This window comes from Diceros bicornis, chromosome 6 (assembly GCF_020826845.1).
Source record: "Diceros bicornis minor isolate mBicDic1 chromosome 6, mDicBic1.mat.cur, whole genome shotgun sequence".
In the NCBI taxonomy this organism is placed as follows: domain Eukaryota; kingdom Metazoa; phylum Chordata; class Mammalia; order Perissodactyla; family Rhinocerotidae; genus Diceros; species Diceros bicornis.
The window spans coordinates 19,482,534-19,505,282 of NC_080745.1; the positions used below are offsets into that span (position 1 = coordinate 19,482,534).

At 36.0% G+C, this 22,749-nt stretch overlaps 1 protein-coding gene across 1 annotated transcript in view; it reads right to left on the minus strand.

Moving 5' to 3' along the window:
* RYR2 (ryanodine receptor 2) overlaps nt 1–22,749 on the minus strand; it is a 683,573-nt gene that overhangs the window by 481,777 nt on the left and 179,047 nt on the right. The window contains exon 2 of the mRNA XM_058542954.1: nt 16,937–17,056. Coding sequence (XP_058398937.1) covers nt 16,937–17,056 — 120 coding nt within the window. The remainder of the gene's footprint in view (nt 1–16,936; nt 17,057–22,749) is intronic.

Here is a 22,749-nt window from a genome sequence, read left to right on the forward strand (position 1 = left end):
CTTTTTGTTATTTTAATATCCTCTGCTCTTTTCTGAGAGATATAATGCTAGCAAATAGAGACTATATATAAAGGACTACATAGTTCTAAAATATTTCATTTAGGTTAACATATCCTAAAATGTTGTTTCCCTTTTCAAAATATTAGCCTAACACTGACAATACACATTCAAGGATGAGACTATCATTCTCTACAAATCTCCAACATCTTTGCATATGTTCATGTATAACCAATTTTTGTTACCATTTCCATTACTATATACCTGTTTGCCCAAAGAATCCACTCTTTTTTATTCTGTTTTTTCCCTCATGACTGTCAACAAGACTGACATTTTCACCAAAGGTCCCATACATCCTTTTTACATTTGGTTCCATATGTCTTATCATTTCTGGTGTTATTGTGAATAACTATTTTATATTAAACTTTCTAGTTGGTTATTGCCAGAACATAGGAATGTTATTGTATATTAATCGTATACTCAGCAACTTTGCTGAATGATCTTATTAGTTCTAATAATTAATCTCCAGACTCTCTTAGATTTTCCCTGTGAACAACCATATTGTCTATATATATACTGACAGCTTGGTTTCTTTTTCAATCTAGCCCCAACACCGCCACTAAATACCCGACTTTGAGCAAGTCACTAGGATTCACTTTGTTCATTTATAAAACTAAATGATTGAGCCAAGGGATCTTTAAAAACCTTCGCTATTCTAAATTTTCTAAATTATATTATATGCACATAGAACACCGTGTTATATTCTGTCCTGCCCTGCACCCACTGCAGTTCCTTTGGATTGTGCCCTTCTAATCTATAGTTTCGGTCCAAGCGGCAGAAGCACATACTACCTACTGAATAGACATGTGACCCCTAAAATTTCCCAGCTCCCTAGCCGTTAGATCAGACCATTAGTTCTGAGCAATTAGCTGTAAGCAGAGATGATATGTGTCTCCTTGGGTCCAAAGCACCAGAAAAAGGAAGTTAGTTCTCCATCCTCTTTTCTTCCCCTGTCATGGTAATTGAAGCCATTCTAGCCATGGAGTGTGAGTTACCTGGGGTTCCTGAGTGACCATCTGGAGCAGAGCCCCCAAGCAGTGTTGGACATGTATGATGGGTAAACCTTTACTGTATAGAAAGCTATCGAGATTTGGGGCTTCATTTTTTTGTTTTTTGTTTTTTTTTTCTTATAAAAGCATACCTTTGCCTATCCTGATTAACCCAGGATGGCAAGTCAGTTTCATTTCAGGTTCAACTGATTGGTAGTAGCTTTCTGGAACAATGTATTTTAAAAATATTGAGAGGCTATGTCTGGGAAAATGAGAAAGGAATGCCATACACAGTCAACATCTCCGTAAGTATGGGAGACTGGATGACTCCTGGAACCCTGACTTAGGTCATATGTTTTAGGCAAATTGAGGTTTATGAATTAAAAGACTGGTGGTAAACTTTAGTTATTAGTGGCCTGAACAATAAGTTCAAACAATAAGCCCAGTAGTACTCATAGGTGTAGGGTAGTTCTCTAGTGCAAACATCCTTAGCTCTTCTCTATTCCTATATTCCTAGTCACCAAGTTGACTATCTTACCCCAATACTAAACTGGGGTAAGATATTTTGTAAATACTGATTACAAAATAAGTATTTTGTAAATACTAATTACAAAAAATTTCCAGTACAGCAATTTCTGGTGCAGGCTTTTAAGGCATAACCTTGAAAATGTAAATCTAACAAGACAAAAAAATTATTATTCACAACATCAAAACTTACCAGATTAATTACTTGAGTGTTTACTGCTTATTTTAAAAATGTTCTGGCTACAAATCAAGCATCTTACTTTCCAGAAGCTATTTTCTAGTGGAGAACTTCAGAAATACAAAATAGTACAAAGTGCTACAATAAACACCCAGGTTTCAACACCCAGCTAAAAAATAAATTATTACATATACAGTTGAAGCCAACTAGGTACCAGCCCTGATTTCATTCTGCTTGTTCCCCTGAAGAAGTAGGAACCATTCGGCTGAATTTAGTGTTTATCATTCATGTGCATTTTTTTCAGAATTTTACTACATATGTCTATATTCTAATATTAATTACAGAATTGTTTTTCATATTGTAACATGATATAAGTGGTATCATTACCGTATATGTCCATCTACAATTTGATTTTGTATCTTTGCTCAACATTATGTTCTTGGGATTTATTCTTGTTGCTATGTATGGTTATAGTTTTGCTGTGTACAGTATAACATTGTTTGAATATACTACAATTTAATTATCAATTTGCCTATTGACAAAATTTTGAGATTTTTTGTTTGTTTGTATGTTGTTTAAATAGACTTTGTTTTTTCAAGCAGTTTTAGGTTCGCAGCAAAATGGGGCAGAAACTACTGCGAATTCCCATATATCCCTCCCCGACCCCACACACAGACAGCCTCCCCACACCTGAGTAGTACATTTGTTACAAATGGTGAAGCTAAACTGACACCTCATTATCACCCAAATGTTTACATTAGAGTTCACTCTTAGTGTTGTACATTCTATGGGTTTTGACAAATGTACAATGATATGTATTCATCATTATAGTATCACACACAATAGTTTCACTGCCCTAAAAATCCTCTATGCTCTGCCTATTCATCCCTCCCTCTCCTGAGCACCTGGTAACCACTGATCTTTTCACTGTCTCCATAATTTTGCCTTTTTCAGAATGTCTAATAGTTGGAATCATACAGTATGTAGGCTTTTCAGATTGGCTTCTTTGACTCAGTAATATGCATGTAAAGTTTCTCCATGTCTTTTCATTGCTTGATACCTCATTTCTGTTTAGGGCTGCATAATGTTCCATTATCTAGATGTACCACAGTTTATTGATCTTTTCACCTATGGAAGAACATCTTAGTTGCTTTCAAGTTTTGGTAATTATCAATAAAGCTGCTTTAAACATGTATGTGCAGATTTTTGTATGGATATAAATTTTCAACTCATTTGGGTAAATACCATGGAGCAAAACTGCTGGATTGTATGGTAAGAGTATGTTTAGTTTTGCAAGAAACGGCCAAACTGTCCTCCCAAATGGCTCCTCCATTTTGCATTCCCAACAATGAATAAGAGTTCCTGTTGCTTCACATCCTTGTCAACATTTGGTGTTGTCATGGTTTTGAATTTTGCCACTCTAATAGGCATGTAGAGGTGTTTTGTTTGTTTTTGCTATTACAAAAAATGTTGAAATGAACATGAATATACATATTTTCATGAGCTCATGTGCAAGAGTTGGTCTAGGCCAGGTATGTTTCTTGGAGTGGATTTGCTAGGCCCCAGATATTACCATCTTAAACACTATTAGGTATAATGATATTGCTCTCCAAAGTGGTGCATCGATTTATACGCCTAACAGGAATGTATGAAAATTCCACTGGTCTATATCTTTGCCATCATTCGACATTGCGAAACTTATCAACTTTTGCCAATTCCATGCACAGGAATTAGAATATGACTTTAATTTGCACATCCCCTATTACTAACGATCTTAAGAATCTTTTTAAGTATTGGGAAGCCATTTGAATTTTCTTTTCTGTGGACTTCTTCAAAACTTTTGAACATTTTTGTACTTTCTTTCTTCCTTATTAATTGATAGGAGTTTTTTAATATATTCTGGATAGTAACATTTTTTCAGTTTTATATGCACATGTTAAAAATATCTTCTCCCAACCTAAGGCTTGTTTTTTTTTTTAATGGTATTTGTTGATATCCAGAAATTTTTAATTTTAATGTTGTCAAACACATATTTATTTTCCTCTGTGGTTTGTGTTCTTTGGGATTTTTAAAAAATTAGCTTTCTTTATATATAATTTAGTGCAATAAAACTCACCACTTATAAGTATACAACTTAATGAGTTGTAACGCTTGTCTACAATCAGATAACCATCACTACAATCATAAAATAGAACATTTCCTTCTATTTTATGGAATAAAATTCTTTGCATGTCTCTTCAGTAAACTCCCACTTCATTTCCCCAGCCATTGCCAACTGATGATTTGTCTTTTGTCACTGTAGCTTTGCCTTTTTACAATTTCATATGAATGGAATCATTCAGTATGTAGTCTTGAGTGTCTAGCTTCTGTCATTTTACTTAATGCTTTTGAGTTGCATCTATATTGTTGCACAGATGAATAGTTCATTCTTTTTATTGCTAAATAGCATCTCTTTATCGGTTGATGGAAATTTGGGTTGTTTTTAGTTTCAGGCTGTTATGAATAAAACTGCTGCAAACATATGAGTACAAGCCTTAGGGCAGAAACATGGGTAAACAACTCTTGGATAAATAACTAAGGGTGGATTGGTGGATTGTATCATAAGTTTATGCTTAATTGTAAGAAACTGCCAAAATACTTTCCCAAGTGACTGTAACACTTTGCACTGTCAACAGCATTGCAGGAGTTGCCGTTGCTTTTGGTATTGTCAACACTTGGTATTATGAATCTTCCAGCCATTTTAGTGGGTGTGCAGTGGTATTTCATTGTGGTTTTAATATGCATTGCCCTAATGACTAACAACGTTGGTCACCTTTTCATGTGCTTATTTACCTCATTCGCTAACGTATTTTCAATCTCAGCACAACATTGAAACAATTCTAAGTTTTCCAAAGATATTCTGAACACATCCAGTTGACTATTCCCACTCCTCACCCCCTCAGACTCCCTGTTGCAGGTGATACTGTTCATCACTTTATCCCTCCCCAAAAATGTTCTCCTCTCTTGGCCTTTTTGACTCTAACCTAGCCTGTCCTCTTCTTGGTGCCCTCCTTGTTCCCATCTTTAACCCCTTCTTGGCCATCTTCAAGTTCAGATCATAGCCCACTATTCTTCCCTTTTTGCACAGGACACGAATACATTCCTCACCAATCCAACCTCCACCACTACTTTAGAACCCACCTCTAGCACATCTCAGCTCTGAAACCTTTTCTGACGACCCAACTCATAGGGGCCTTTCCCTTCTTTGATATACTACAGAATCTACCATGAGAACTGATTGATCCACTCGTATATTCGATTAAATAAATGTCTTGTGTTGTTCTCTGACTGATTTACATCCCTTTTCTCTCCAGTGTGAGCTTGATTTTCAGTTTTTCAAGAAAGAAGATATTTTAATAGTAAAATGCATGTTAAGTATTTTATAAGTAATTCTGCCTGACATAATTTAATTTAAACAAAATAAATAGAAATATAATTTAAAGTTCTTTATTACTTACTGAAAAACAACATGTAAAATTAAAATATTTCTATGCCAAGATAGAAATGCAAGAAAATCTTAGCATTTCATTCTGCATCAACCTTGTCAATAATTATTTATATGTTTAAATTATTTTTCAGTAAAACATATAAATCTTTGAATTATGTATGAACATGCTAACAAAGATTTATCCTTTATACAAAGTAGCAAATTATTACTGAAAATGCACTGTACCAAGTCCATTATCAATCTATATAAGATTAAGCATTACTATAGTCACAAATATGAATACGTATTCCAGTAACATTGAAGACATTAAATTAATTCCTTGAAAAGCAAGAAGACAATATATGTGCATTCTTTGGAAGTTACAGTAGGATAAAAAAAAAGTCTAATGAACTGGTGAACTGTCAAAATAGATACATCAATATTAAGTCATCGGTTCAAACAAGGAAAATCAGTTAAAATCAACCAACATTTATTGACGATCAACTTTCTTCAAAAACGTATTATGTACCTGAGATACAAGATGAATGAGATGCTGTCTCTGCTGGCAGGTGCTTTCATGATTATTATTTCATAATAATTTCAAAAGGTAAATGTAAAGTAAAGGGACATGTGATTTAGCAGCAAGAGGTGCAGTAGAAGAAGGAATTCATTTTGCCTCACAGGGAGAGGGAAAGAAGGAGGGAGGGAGAGAGGGAGAAAAAGTGAGAAAGAGTGAGGCAGAGCAAAAGACAAAGAGAGTTACTTTTGCAGAGAGGAGGGGCATGCAGGAGGGCTTTACCAAGGAAGGCATATTTGACAGCTGCCTAAAGGATGAGTGGGCTTCCTTCAGGTGAAGAACTGTGTGAGGGTTTTCCAGGAGAGACAATGGAGCATATTCAAAGGCATGTTGTCTTTCAGTAAACTCAATCAGGCTGGATTGTTTATAGCTCCAGGGAGGTTCATGTGTGTCTAAATATACAAATCAGTAAGTAGTGACAAAGATTCACTCCTGACCAAACTCTAGCCAGGAGCTTCTGAACCCTCTTCTCGACTAGGCCTCAATCTTGGTCTATAAAAACTACAGACACTCAAGACAAATGATTTTGTCCATCCTCCTCTCCCGCAAAATTAAAAGACTTAAACATTAACGTAGTTTTTAACAGTTCAAGGCCACATCCCTAGGACAACTGCAGCCTTCCTTAAAGAGCCTGCCTGAGACAGCTCAAGGCTGCCAAGAGAATTCACAGTTTGTTCTAGCCTACACCTGACAAAAGGCCCCAAACACCCTTTCCTAGAACATTTACTAAAAAGGCCTCAGAACTGTGAATCCTTCTTCTGTCCCTTTGAGATATACATGTATCTCCTACAACTCAAGAGTATCTTTCTTAAGCACCTGAAAGCCATTCCTTTGAAATGTAATCATCAGGAAAGATATGGCCGCTGTCACCCAGTCTCCCTGGGAGGACAGAATCTTAACTTCAATAGTTGTCCCAGCTAGCAGACACAGCTGGCCTAATCAACATTTATACCGACCAAGCTTTGGTAAGTTTTCATTTCCCTGACTCTACTAAACCCCTGTTTGCCCCCCTTCCTATGCCCTCATTCTCCCTTTAAAACATCCAGTCACCTCTGTACAAATTGAAGTTGAGTTTAGTTTACGCTGGACTCTCTTTCCTATTGCAATAGTGTATTACTGATTAAAATCTGTCCTTACCACTTTAGTGCCTGGCTTTGTTTATTTTTGATAGTAGTAGAACATGACATAATGCAATGTTTTAAAGCTTTCAGTAGCTCTCTTTATCTTTCAAATACAGTTGTGCTGGTTACACGGCACTTGAAGCCCTGTCCCATCCCCAACAGAACACTTGGGAATTCCCAGTCACAGATAAATGCTTCTTCTCTATTCCCTTGTCCTCGTCCTCCTTATGAAATGCTTTCTTCCACATGACACTCTATCTATATTTATATTTTACTATTTATTCTCTCATTCACTCAAATATCAAACACATTCATTAACTTATTAATAACCATCTGTCAAGGAGTCCTGCTCAAACGCCATGCTCCATTTTTGCCTGCATTCCCTTAATCCTTTTCCTATCTCTGCATATGCCATTCACCAATCCTGTTCCTATCTCTGCATATGCCTAGTTCATTATTTGTGAGGACTAAAGCTTCCAGAATGCAGTGGGCCATCACCAGCTTCCTGCCTACCAAGGCCCATGCCATTTGGTGGGAATCTGACTGATGTGATAGAGTGGCAGGAGGGTACAGAAAATTGCCATTCACTTTGCTTGTCAGCACAGCCCTTCGGTCAGAGGCAGATGGGTTAAGTGGATTAAAGGGTCTGCCAATCTTTCTGCAGTGTTTGAGGTGAAGCTGTGTGTGTCAGAAGTGAACGGGTAGGTTTTTCTCCAACTGGTTCCATCTGCCTTATAGTTAGTGGATCTCTCCCAGATTTTAGATTGTTTTTCAGTCTTAGATTTCAGTGTTTTCTTAAGTTTTCATTTCATTTCAAGAAACATAATGGGAAATCAGCAGCTCATTTTTCACTACAATGAGAATTCTTTTAATTCTTTAAAATAGTCCAAGAATGAGTCTTTAGCTAATAAGACAATATATCAATGCTGTATTATTCAAGCATGCCATAAAATGCTTTCTACTTTGGGCATTTCAATTATGTCATCTTTGTCTCATCACCCTTTCCTAACTGGGTAGCAGCATCAATGTATGTTTAAAACACTAAGAAGAATTATCTCCACACAACTTAAATGAATTATAATTTAACAAACAGTTCCATTGTGGCCAATACAATAATCTACTAAAGATTATTAGACATTTTTTTATAACTCTTCTGTTCTACCAGAACTTTATGTATGCAATCATTTATTCTTTATAAACTGGATATTCATACATCAGTTAGGATATTTCCTGTCTGCCACATCTACTATCTACTTCGTTTACCTTTTAACGTATTGGCAGAGAAACAATTATACAACCAAGACACAAGGGTTTTGAGAAACAAATATGGCTACTGATAATTTATGTTCTTTCCCAACCACCTTGGTCTTTCTTTTTCCTCCCTTTTGTGCAAACAAAATTCTGTGAAGGTCACAATGAATAAAGTAAATAGAAGAAAACAATAATAATGTTAATATTTATTCGCCTATAATTACGTTTTATTACTTCAATTAACTTTTAGGGGAAATATATTGAAAAAAATAACTGTTCTTTAAAATGTTTCATAAACTTTATTTTTAAAGTGAATCTTTCTTACATCATCCAGCATTTATCTTATACTGACATTTTTATTTTTCAAAAATTCTCACTTGAATAAGCAGACCGGTTCATCTGGAATATCACAACTATTATGCATTATTAATATCCTAATGCATTATTCATGATGGTGAATAATATTCTGAAATGAGAAGTCACTGAAGATAAAGTATTGCTCTATCATGTTCCATTATGGGAAGAAATACTTTTAATTAAAGTGATGCCATAGAAATTGGAAACAGAAAGAGCTCTTGATATTGTTCTATCTACAAGGCTCAACTTCCTTTTTGGAAGCCTGATAAAAATAAAATGTTGTTTCATCCATACGGTGGGTATTGATCAGGCTTAGAAATACAGAATCATTGCAGTGTTGGGCTGAAGCAAATCTTAAAGATCCCCCTACTATCTCTGTCCTGAGTCCACGTAGAATAACACTAGAAAACTATGCTTGTAGCAATAAGATTATTAAACAGAATTCTTTTATTTTTTTAATGAATTTTCTTTTTTGAGGGACCATTTCATGACTATTGACAAATGATTGGCCTAAGACTATCATTGGTCCCCTTTGTTACTTAATGTAAACTTGTTTGTATGTATGTATTTATATGTATATGTGTGTGTGCACATGCCATGTATCACTCCATATGTGTATGTTTCAGTATACCTTCTAACTGGTCTATCCATGTGAAGGCTACTCATACATTGATTTTGTAACCAGCTATTTCACGGATTCTCTCCTAAATCCATTTTTTGAAGTAGTTTTTCCATTGAGTCTTTTGGGATTCTTAGATACATCATCAAATCGTCTGCAACTAGAGATAGTTTTACCTCTTCATTTCCCAACTTAAGTCACTATGTCTAATACACTGGCTTGTACCTCCAAAACACACAGCACAGCAGAGAGATAGGGAGCATCCTTCTTCAACTTGCACCTGATATAACCACTAGTGTGCCCCTGTAACGAAGGTGCTGACTTTTGAACTGAAGTGTGTGAGTGTGTATGTGTCTGGACCCGTAAAATAACATTAAGGAGCTGTCCATCAGTTCCTATTTTATTTTTTTGAAACATAAATAGATTTTGAATTTCATCAAGTAAATTTTCCCTACTTTTAGAGATGTCAAAAGCATTTTTCTCCTTAGCTCTACTAATATGAAGAATTACATTAACAGATTTTTTTGGTGTTGAGCCACTCCTGGATTCGTGGAATAAACCTCACTTGGTCATGATACATGTTTTAACGCAGCATTGGTTTCTTTTTAACAAATGTTTTATTTCACATTTCTGTTTCAATATTCATAATTAAAATTGATCTATGCTTTTCCAAAATAATTTTTTAAGATTTTGGAATCCATGTTATACTTACTTGATGAAATAAATTTGGGAGTTTTCCTTCTTTTGCTATGGTTTGGAATAATTTAAGTAGCATAATTAAGTAGAAGTTATCCAACCCTGGTGTATTTCTTGTCAGGAAATTTTTTTACTACTTAATTTATTTTATGATAATTAATCTGTTTAGACTTTCTGTGGTATACTTAATTTTTCTAGAAAATGATTCATTTCATGAAGATTTGCAAATCCACTTGCATATAATTGAGCAAATGGTCCCTTATGATTTAATTTCCTGTTTTGATCATTATCCCCCTCCTACCCTTATGTAACTTCTAATATTAGAATATTTGTGCTTTCTCTCTTTTTCTTGACTAATTAGTGGTCTGTCTACTGATTTTTTTCAAAGAACCAATTTTTAAATTAACTCATCAATTTCCTTTTTATCTTTATTAATTCTATCCTATTGCTTTCTTTCATTTACTTTGTTGTTCTTTTTCTAGTTTTTTATCTGTTGTTTAATTCCCTTATTTTCTTTTTTCATTTTTATTAATATATGCATTGAATACTAAAAATTATATTATGGTAACTTCCTTAGCTGCATCCCACATATTCTAAAACATCATGTATTCACTATCACTGTGTTCAAGAAATTCTTCGATTTTATTTGATATTTCTCCTTTGACCCAACATTTATTTAAGAGTGTGCTTTTTAATATTCAAGTAGAATGGACTTTTGTGGGTTTTTTGGCTTTTGTTTTTGAAAATTAACTCCTAATTCTATTTCTTTATAGTCATGTTTGCATTATTGCTACTCTTTGGAATTTACTGAGGTTTTCTTTATCGCCTAAAATATGGTCTATATTTTTTTTTTTTCTTTTTTTGTGAGGGAGATCAGCCCTGAGCTAACACCCATGCTAATCCTCCTCTTTTTGCTGAGGAAGACCAGCTCTGAGCTCACATCTATTGCCAATCCTCCTCCTTTTTTTTTTCCCCAAAGCCCCAGCAGATAGTTGTATATCATAGTTGCACATCCTTCTAGTTGCTGTATGTGGGACGCCGCCTCAGCACGGCTGGAGAAGCGGTGCGTCGGTGCACGCCCGGGATCCGAACCCGGGCCTCCAGTAGCCGAGCGCACGCAATTAACCGCTAAGCCACCGGGCTGGCCCAGGTCTATATACTTTAATGCTGTATGTGAATCTTTTAAAAATGTATGCTCTCTATTTCTGAGGTTCAGATTTTGACATATCTCTACAAGGTCCACCTTCATCGACCTTTTATACCAAGCAGTTTACTTATTTTTCCCAGTTGAAGTGTGTTATGTCTCCTATTATTAATGTTTTTCTCCTTGCACCTTCTATGATTTCTGGTTTGTGAAAGCTGTTTCATTACTGGGTGCATATAACTACTTTATCTTCACTGTGAAGTATACTCTTTAACATTATTGAATATCCTTCTTGGTCTCTTTTAAAGTTTTTGGTCTGAATTATACCTTGTCAAATAATGAAATTGAGATACTTGCTTTCTTTATATTTGCACTTCTTGGTATACCCTTGTCCATTCTTTAATTTTTACCTTTCTGAATCTCTTTGCTTTGGTATACAGTAACTAAAACTACTGGCTTTGTTAGTCACTAAAACTATTGGCTTTGTTAGTCAATCTAAGTTCTTATTTCATTGTTTATTTATTTTTTGTGTGAGGAAGCTTGGCCATGAGCTAACATCTGTGCCCATCTTCCTCCATTTTGTATATGGGATGCCTCCACAGCATGGCTTGATGAGTGGTGCGTCGGTCCGCACCGGGGATCTGAACCTGCAAACCCCGGGCTGCGTGAATTCAACCACTATGCCACCGGGCCGGCCCCTTAAATTTTTATTTTAATAGGTAAGTCAAGTCCACTTATAATTATTTATATGATTAATATATTTTGGCCTCAATTCTCTTATATTGTTAAATATGTATTTTTGTTTAAAAGGAATATAAATGTATAATTGCACTTTTATTTATAATGGATTTTTTCTTTTATTTAAAATGTGTGTGTGCGTGTGTGTGTGTATGTTATCACTCATGTATTATATATCTATCTCTTCACTATGTGGTTTATTTTGTTTGCATAATATTGTAATATCTCTTTCTCATATCTATATAATATCTACATAAAAGATATAGCTATCTTCTGTTTAGGAAGTATTGGTTACCCTTATACTAATATCTTTAAATAATACCCTTAAGTCCCACTTTTTTTGGTTACTACCTATTTGTTCTCTCTATGAGCAGTATTAGACATAGCTAATAACTTCTTCATCTTTCTTCATCTTTCTTCTCTCCCAGCATCTAACCTGAAGTTATCTTTTACTTTCAGACAATAGCTATAAAGCTATAAGAAAGTTTAATATAATTTTCATGAACTTTCCCCACTCTTCCCCTATTTTTTGGTTGTTTTACCAACTCTACATTGTCAGAGCATAGAACATGTGATACTCTCTCCGTTAAAACCATCCTTGAGTCTCAGTCCCTCGGATACATGTGTATTGCTTGCTCATGACTGTTCGTCGTGTCAGAATCTCTACTGGAGTGGCAACTTCCAAGCTTCTTACATGCTAGACGCAAAACTGTAAGTCCCTCACGCCCTTACATCTCTTCCTTCATTTCCTTTGGATTTCTTTTCTTTCTTTCTTTTTTTAATTTCCACTTTTCCATCCTCTGTTACTCTGAAGGCATTACCTGTTCTTTCTAGTTCAGTCTCCATTTCTAAAATTAGTCTTTCTTTTATTTACAATTCTCTCCTGTTATCTTTCAGCTCTTTTCAAATCTTTCTCTTCTCTACTCACCTTATTTCTGAGTTTATAATTTATGCTATTCTGTCACAGTATCTCTCATTTCCTGAATTTTAGCTTATTTTGAAACAATAGCTAACAGTTGTAACTCTGGTAGACCTGTATTACCTATAAATATTATTCTGCTCTTTATTCTCTCTCTCTCTTTGACATATAAAATGACATATACATATATAAGTTATATATATAAAGGACAATTGTAAATAATTATATAAATTAGATTATTTCACTTATATCTTATATATAAGTTATACATGATTACATATAAATTATACATGATTATATATAATTATATATGTATGTATAATTGTTATATAGTACATAGTAAAGAGAGAGAGAGACAAATAAGGAGCAGAATTATGTCTACAGGCAATAAAGGCATACCAGACAAACAGATCAAAACTGAGATGAGCTTTCTTGTACCCTTAGGAAAGGAGGGTGAGTCACTGTGGTTTTGTAGCTTCCTGGCTCTAAAGCAACTTGTTCTGCTGTTTTCAGGTAGTGTTCGCAAACAGCCTTTTATTTTATGGGATCTATTGGCTCCATTTCCCTTCCCCACTTTTACTCGGTTCTTCTCCATACTTTGCCCCTATCACCCCTGCTCAATCCAACTTGATTCCCAACAATTTCTCCTCAGAGCGGGGCTTTGTCTAGAAGGGAGCTTTACGTGGTTAGTTTCCAAAGTCCATAGGCCAAGATGGTTCCAGAATATCCATCCTGACCATGGTTCCTTTCCTCCCTCCTTGTTTTGGCTGCTGTTTTTACATGGGCCTACCATGCTTTCCAGTGAGTACTTGTTACTGATTTTCAGAGACAACAGAAATTGTGTTGCCTTTCCTCCACTTCCTCCTATATACACTTACTGATACCATATGTGGCAACAACTTGTCACCTAGTTTGTTTTAGATATTCTATTGTCTGTGGGTCTGAGGTTTGCCATCTGCATAGCTCTATCTGATTTAAGGGGAAATTCAAAGAGATTAAAAAGTATGCCTCTCTGATAACTTCTCATTTCTCCTTAAACTTTTAATAACAACAAGGTGGGTCTGTCTGAAAGTGACTAGTTCCTAAGAGCAAAAACTTTTCAATTCTAAAATATAGAAACAAAAGTGAAAAGTCATTCATATAAAGAGTGCACAGTAAATATCCATAATTATGATTATGAATAACTAATTAAAACACATCAGATTTAATGTTTACATTTTCTGCAGGAAAATCTATGCTAAAATTATGAACCATTCTCTTTCAGGCAGAGATCAGCCTGAATAGATATCCAAGGAGCATGAAACAGCCTTGTGAAAAAGTAAGTCCTGCCTTTGATTAAAAGATTCTGTAGCTTAATATATTTCTGGGAACATTTCCAGGAATACATATATAATTTATAGTGACTGACTACTCACTGTCAACAATAATTTTGTCTCCACACCTTTATAATAAATGCAGGAGACACCAATTTGAGGAAAAAAAGGCCGTCTCCCATTTTCTACCAATGAAAGTCAAATCAAGATATATCTGCATGAAACACATCTGTACCCAGGCTTATATAACTTAAACATGAACTGAGATCTAGAGTTTTGACTCCTTGTTATTATAGAAAATTAAAAGTCTATCTCATAAAAAATATAATTAGCCTAAGACCAGTGGTTCCCTTTCAAACTTAATAATCCACTAAATTTTATGGATCACTTACTAGTTCAAGGCACTGTGCTTGGTACTACGAGATAAAAAAATAAATGAGAGGTGCTCTGGTCCTCAGGGAATTCAGAAGCTGGTGTATATATCTGAGACCATACACACGTATGTATTCAGGAAGTGAAGGTGGCAGAGATATAAAGCAGAATTAAGCTCAACTGGCAATATAACAGAAGTATAAACAAAGCACTTAAGAAGCACAGAGAGAACTCAGAGCATTTGGAAAAAAGCAACACAGAAGAGGGACTGTTTGAGATAGGCTCTGAAGAACAAGCAGCATTTCAGCAGGCAAAAAAGTATAGGAAGCATACAAAGTCACGTGTCACTTGACAACAGGGATACGTTCTGAGAAATGCATCGTTAGGTGATTTTGTCCTTGTGTGAACATCATAGAGTGCACTTACACAAATCTAGGTGACATAGGCTACTACACACCTAGGCTAGATGGTACTAATCTTATGGGACCAGCATTGCATATGCGATCTGTTGTTGACCGAAACATCATTATATGGTGCATGAGTGTACAAGTCAGGGAGAACAAAGGCAAATGGAGAAATGAAAAAAACAACTGACATAGCGGGGGATCTTCAAGTAAGCTAAGTAGGAGAAAGAAAAGATAGTATTTATGTTGTAAGAATTTAAAAATAAACAGTTCCAATTGGTTTATTGGACTTCAATTGCTATTTTATTCTATGTTTGAAAAACAATCTCAATATCTCATCCTACATGCAAATTTACAGATAAACCAGAAAAGAATAAGAGAGTATTACAGCAACAAAAATGGTTAAAATGGTCAGTTCACTAGGTCATCAGTAACACCCAGATAGTCAACCTAGTATCCCTGCTAAGAATTAACCAGTTTAAATGGATGCCTAGCCCTATTTCAAGGCCTCAATTGCTACATGATATACCTACTACAGAATTGGGAGCATTCATTTTTAGTATTGGAAACCAGCTCTTACATTAAGGGATCAAGAAGACAACAACTAGTACAGTGTTCAATATAACGTGGAAAATCAAAAAAAACAGCTAACTAAATGGCCTGCGTGGTTCTAGCCACTACAGAATATCAAAAACCACAGGGAAAGTGCCAAATATTAAAATGATTAATATTTTCTTTTTAAGAAGAATATTTTTCACAACTGACCCCTATCACAGTAATTTGTACAAAGAGAATGCTTAATAAACACTTGTCAAATTAAAAATAAATCTAAGCAGGGCTATAAAATGCATACTGTTTTGCCACCCACTATTACAATATTAATTATGTTACTTGACATTATATTACAATAAATAAATCATATGCATACATTGCTCAATATTACTTCACAGCATAACCAAAAAGGTACTGTGGTATAAAGGAAAGAATCAGAGATTTGAAGCCAAAAGACCAAGGTGTAAGTGAAAAGCCATTGCTAACACTGTTGCTTCAAATCACATGAAGCATTTTAGGTCTAGTAACCTGAGCTCTGTTAGCTTTCCATTTCCTCATCTGCAAAATGAATACGACAGCAATAACTACGCACAGTCTTATGTGTAGTTATGGCGACAATTAAATGAGATCATGCATGTCAAGGGACTCTGTAAACTAAAAAGTGCTACACAAAAAACTATTAAGTTGACTGTTTCCTAGTTGATTTCCTATCCCCAGATATATCTTCATTTCCTCTCTTTCCTTCATCCTACACAATTTGATCTATCAGCACATCCTGTAAGTCCTCAAAGTGTATTCCCAATCCTCCCCCGTATTTTCCCACAACCACTCCTTCTAGTGTGAAGAACCGTTAGTTCCCATCCAGACTCCTGCAGGTACCTTCCAACTCGTCTCCCTGCTTCTCCTCTTGCTCTCTCAACATCCTCTAATCCATACTAGAGCCAAAACAATCTTCTAAATATCTAAATCAAATTGCTTCACTCACCTGCTCCAAAGGCCTCACTTCATACTAAGAGGAAACCTCAACTCCCAACCATGGCCTGGAAGGCCCTCCATGACCTGGTCCCTTTGAGACCTTGTGGTCCCTTTAAGACCTTATTGCCCATCATTAGTCCCTTCATTCCTGGTACTACAGCTGCAGGGGCCTCCTGGCTGTTCCTTAAACACTCTGCAAGCACACGCCTAACTAGGGGTCCTTGCATTACCTGGTTCCTCTTTCTGGAATGTTAAAGAACTCAGTACTGCTCACTCCCTCACTTCATTCCAATCTGTTCAAGTGTCACTGCCTCGAAAAGGCCTTCCCTAAACATAACCCTTTGTGAAAGGGTGCGTTCTTGCCTGTCACTATCTTATTGCTCTGCTTTTCTTTAAAGCCCTTATCAGTTCCAAAATCATATCATTTATTTACTGTTTACTTTTCCACTAGAATATAAATACCATGGGGGCAAGGACTTTGTCTATTCTTGTTAACAATCGTATCTGACTTATTTGCGAAGAGTAGGGGCTCAATTAAAAATTTGCTTAATGAATACTGAAAACATTTTTCACATCCCCTTTAGTTTATGTGTTCCACAGAAAACAGTAGAGTGTCCATAAATAACTTCAACGCCACTAGTAAAACCTGAATATTTGAATAGCCTCAAAAGGCTTTATCCCACCTTGGAATTCGAAGTGGACTCCAAGAAACAAAGTCTGTTGCCAAATCCTTCTGCTGCCAAACATAGTTTCTGTTGTTCTTTGTGGATGGTGGCGGTACACTGCAGAACCACTTCATCATCCTGCAAAGGGGGAGGAAAAGAGGAAAAGAAGTGAGATTTGACATGACTAGACAGTCTAAATAAGATCTAGACGAATATTATTTTAGTGCATTTTAAAAGTTAGAGAAAAATGTAAGAATGGCTGTCTAAGAAAAGCCACAGAATCAATTCCTAGAGCACTTTTACTTGCAAAAAAGGTAACTGGGCGGGGGGAGGTGGGGGAAGTTATTGCCATTCAAGGCAATCGACAGTCTTCTCACTGTCAATACTGATCCCCAGAGGCAACTTGCGTAGAGAACAGAAAAATACAGGCTTTCCATGTTAGCGCTCTTACACACTGTTTTAAACATCAAAATTAACAAGAAATTGTCTGATATATTCCTAGGACATCAAATACCATCAAGAATGGAACAAACTCTAACAGCAGGCATACACATCGTTCCCAAACTAACACAGTAAAACAGGTCAATGATAGAACTTCTGGGTTCAAATCGACCAGAAAAATCATCTTAGTTCAACCACACATTGTCTACTTGATCACATTTGAAATAATCCTGTATTGCTTAATGATGTACAGAGAGACAATTTGTTAGTTTAGCCCTCTGAAATCCAACACTAGCTTTCAATCAATTAATTAAGCAAGATTACAGGAAAAAATATACAAGGGAAAAGACGATAAATGCGATGACTCAGTATAGGCAGCATGAGTACTGCAAGAAGCTCGGACTCTAGAAAGAGCAACAGCTGAGATTCCCAACCCAGCCCTGCCATGCACAGGATCGGTGATCTTAGGCAAAGTATTGAATCTCTGTGTGATAAAGCACCTTACACAGTGATTGACATACAAAAGGCACTAAATAGACAATAAATGGAAGATACTATCATTTTTAAACAAAGTGTCTCACTTTAACAGGTTCTAAGTGCCAAACTCCTAAAGAATCAAACCATTTATATTTTGACATTTCAACCTCAAAGAAACAGGACACTTAACGGAGTAGTAAAAGAACAAATATATTCATTGACTTTGTTAATTAGGAACATACAAGTATATCCTAGAAGACCCTCACCATGGTAGAACGGCAGAGTGGAGGTGAAAAGATGTAATAAATATTCAGAAGCAGAAAATAAGCCTTTTGGATTAACCCGAAGAATATGCTATATTAACTGGAAAAGAGTAACACTAATTTGCATTTAAAACCCTATAATACTATGTATTTGCTTATTTCCTATATGGTAACAGCAATACTTAATAGCTGGCTTATAGCACCAGTCACAGGCCAAGTCCAATCTCTTAATAATCACTTCCAACTATCCCTCCAGGTGGGCATTAATTTCCAGTGAACATTCAATTGTTACATTTAAAAAGTCATTTGCTAAAAAAATAGCATTATTTTCATATAATGAGTATATCTGAATATTAATTCACGTTAAGCATGGCTATAATAAAAAATAATGAAGCATTTTTGTTGCTTATATAATCTGTAAGATCAAAGATGCATTGTGTTTTCCAAATACGCAGTGTAATAACAAAAATCTGAATTGTGCTGACATGCTCAGTACCTTACTAAATAAATCCCCACAGTCCTTTACTGTCTCGTCTCTCACCCTGTGGAACTAACTCTAGCATGTAAACGTCACTCTTGGGTAAGACAGGCTCCTTTGAATGCTGGAGGCTATCTAATCACCATTTAAAAAATAATCGCCTTAATGTACTAATCAAAGACAGTTTGGGAATGAGAATAAGAGAATATAGCAAGGTATAGGACAGATGAGAAAAACAATGCTACCCAGTAATCCCCAAAAGAAGAGAAGGCACACTATATTTACCAAAAGTATAGTGTATGCCAGTCCTGACATTAACTTATTTAATGCTTATAATATCTCTGTAATATAAAGATTATCCACACATAGAGAAGGAAAATGAGGCTCAAAATAACTTTTTACTCACAGAGGGCTGATCATCTATATTTCCAGGAACTGATCATTAAACCTAATTTATCCAAATCTAAAAGTCCTCAGCCCCATACTGCTTCTAGAGGCTTAATTGATTTTTACTACTTTTATCTAGAAAAGTACTTCTCAGTCTTTAACACGTGTCCTATAACCTGTGGGTCTTGCTAAAATGCAGATTTTGATTCTCTAGGTCTTGGATGGGGCTGATTCTGCATCTTTAACAAGTGCTCAAGTATGAGGGCCATGCTCTGAGGAGTTCGGATCCCGAATGGGTCCCTGAAAGGATATGGATCCCAGGAGAGTTGTGAGTAGTCTTTTATAAGAATTTGGAGGCAATCAATAACAGCTGAAGTTTAAAATAAGTCTGTGTACTTTGGACAGAACCAGAAATGACAGCACACGTGGAGATGCTCATTAATATGTGGTATACACCAACCACGCAAGGGAAAGGAACAAACAAATAATATATTGAACTGCTCTATTAAATTTACAGAACTTACTCACTTGTGCAAAGTTTCCCTTCAATCCAGTGCCTCAACATTGTGTGGTGGAGTACCTGGCCATGAAGCAACGTTAAGTTCAAGAGAGCTCTGCTACACCACCAAGGAGAGAGGCTTTCACTACAACCTTCAATCATGATTCAACTTTCAATGACAGAACCTGGCCTGACATACTTATAAGGCTTTTTTCAGTTTATCTGGGAGCTGGTTTTATTTTACATTCCAGCAAGAAAAGGGTTCCTTTTTGACAGAAAGTACAATATACTGAGCATTGATGGACCAAACACCAATTCACGAACACCTGCCAATTCCCTTTAATCAACCCATCATTCACCTCAAAGCACAATTTTTCTCCAGAACCACTGTGGTTTACAAGACTACTGACTATGTATTTGAGAAGTTTTGATAAGTCACTTTATTTTTTATTTATTATAACCCATGTGTAGTAAATCTGGTTATTCTCAACATATACATGTGTGCATAAGGATATAGGTACGTACACACATACACACACACTCACACACACAATCTATTTTCTATTTCAAGAAAGACTAAACACTGCCTAATACTCATGGGATCCCGACAGTTAACAATTGAGGTAACAGAACAATAAGAATATAATTAAAGATGTCTTCTTGGGCCATAAAGCCTCTTCTGAATTAGTCTTTGCTACCCAGACGCTGAGGTCCAGACTCCCAACTCTCCTTTCTCGCCTTCACATTTTGGTCACATGTGCCATTAGTGTATCTGAGGGCTTGAATGCACACAAGGATCATCATTCGTCCTGCCTTAGCCCATAAAAAATCACCCTTAAATATTCACCTTTTGCTATATTTTGCTTTTGAGTTCCTATGTCTTATATCCTAGTACTTAGGGCAACAAATTTTGATTTAACTCAAAAGAAATCATATTCCATAACAAAAATACTACAAAAGTGAATTCTGTTTATGTTCTGCTATTTCATTTTTAAAAATTTCAAAGTCTGTTAATTAATTAACCATGAATAACTGCTATGATCTTACGATACAGCATCTTGCTGTTCCAGGAAACACTTCAATTTATACCATTCCCTATGTTATAAAAGAAACTTAAAGAAACAAAATTATCTAATCTTTCTTTAAGCAAATTCTCAATAAAATAATAAATTCTAAAAAAGAAATCTTTTAGAGGAAACCTCATGAACAGTTAGATAAATGGCAGTGCTTAAGTATGAGTGATATCCAGTTGATAGTTATCAAGTCCTACGGATTCTACTCCATCAACACCTTTCAAATCCATCAGTTTCTCACCACCCTAGCTACCACCATCTCTTGTTCAGACATCTTCAAAATCCGCTGAATAGTTTTCCACACCGAAAAACCCCCTTCCATTGGTGCTTCACCTTGAGGTCACACCATCAACCTGACTATACTGTTTCCTGGTTTAAAATCTTTTAATGGCTTCCCATTGTTCTAAGGAAAAAGACCAAAAAAATCCTTTAGCCTACAAGGCCCTGCATTGCACTGTCTGGTGCCAGCCTTCATTCCTATGCTCTTATAGGACTTTTGCACATACTATTAAACTCCCTCCCCTAGTTAAGACTTGTTCATCTTTTAAGTCTCAACTCAAGCATCCTCTCCAGAGATGAGTCTTCCCTGACCCACCAGCCTATGTCAGTTCCTTTGTTTTATGCTCCTAAAACACTATATTCCTTCCTTCCATTTCCTTCCTTGTCATTATGCATTCATTCATGTAACTATTACAGTGTCTAACACTGTGCCTGGCAAATATAACATACTCGATAAACGATTACTTATCACAATGTACTTTACGAGTGTTCATAAATATGTGCTGCCAGGCTGACAAATGGAGTTGCTTTTTAGAATTGCCAAGGTAAGATCCTTTTTAATTTCCAATTAAAGCTAGTGTTGTGTGATCCCATTAAATGATTTCACGGTTACATGCAGCCAGGAAATAGGACAATATTGGAGGAAATAATCAATCCTGTCTATTACATCTATGACAAATTCTAATGTATTATAAGTATCCATAGAATCAACGTAAAACTCAATTCGATCACTGAAAAAAAAGCAATCCAGTCCCTCACTTTCCCCCTATTTCCACAAAAACATAACAAAACTTGGATTACCACTCTTTCCATATACAATCTAAGCAAACCAAACAAACTCTACTCTTGAAAAGTCAAGAAATGCCCCTAAAAGCCCTGGTCATTAAAAAGTCCCTCACATCAAGCCAGGTACTTTCCTTAGACTCTTACTATGCTTGTCTTTCAAAATGTTTATCCAGGGGTTTAGACTTTCTGTAACTGGTCCTCTGCCTCAGTTATGTCCTGATAATTTCTCCACAGTTAGCTCCAACTCATAAAGTTCACCACATGTATTGTGTCCTCTGGCTATCTGTCAAGCAGGTCAGATTAAACTCCTTGGAAACCAGGTGTCCAGTGAAAATAAATGCGTTAGTTAAAACCTGAGGCAATCATATCACCATCCAATTTAATCCATTACACACAGTAAATGACCCATAAATATATGTTGGACTGAATTCCTTTTGTTGAACATTCTTGTGCTCTTCCTGTGACCTCACAACTCTTTAGAACAGCGATCTACTCTTTACGCGGGGGAAAAGCCGGCAATGGGAGACTGCATTCCAGGTAATTTTGTGACGAGTAAATAAGACATGATTTCTATAACAAATGCTGCCAAGTCTGCTGGAATAGTACAACATGGAAAATAATTATCAAACAACATCAACAACTTCTTTCAAATATTCATTTATCACTTAAATATTTACTGAGGACATAATATGTGCTAGAAAACGTTATAAGTGCTTGAGGTAAACCACTGAATAATTCAAAGATCCCTGAACTCATTAGGCTTACATTCTGGCAGAGTAAGAGAGACAATAAACAAAAACACAATAAATTTATAAATTATGTTAAAGGCGAAAATCTCTACAGAAAACAATGAAACAGTAGAAGGGGGATCAGGAGTGCTGCTGCTTGGGGGAGGTTGAAATTAAGATTAGAATTGCCAGGCTTCGTTGAAGGGATGACTTCTGAGCAAAGAGTTGACACAGTGAAGGGGAATAAGCCAGGTGAGTATCTGCAGGAGGAGCATTCCAGGCAGAGGGCAGGCCAGTGAAAGCCCCTAAGGCAGAAGAGCACTTAGCAGATTCAAGAGAAGGGGAGAATGTCATTGAAGCTGGAGTGCAGTAGGCCAGAGGGAGGATGGTGGGAGATGAGGCTGGAGATAATAGGGCCAG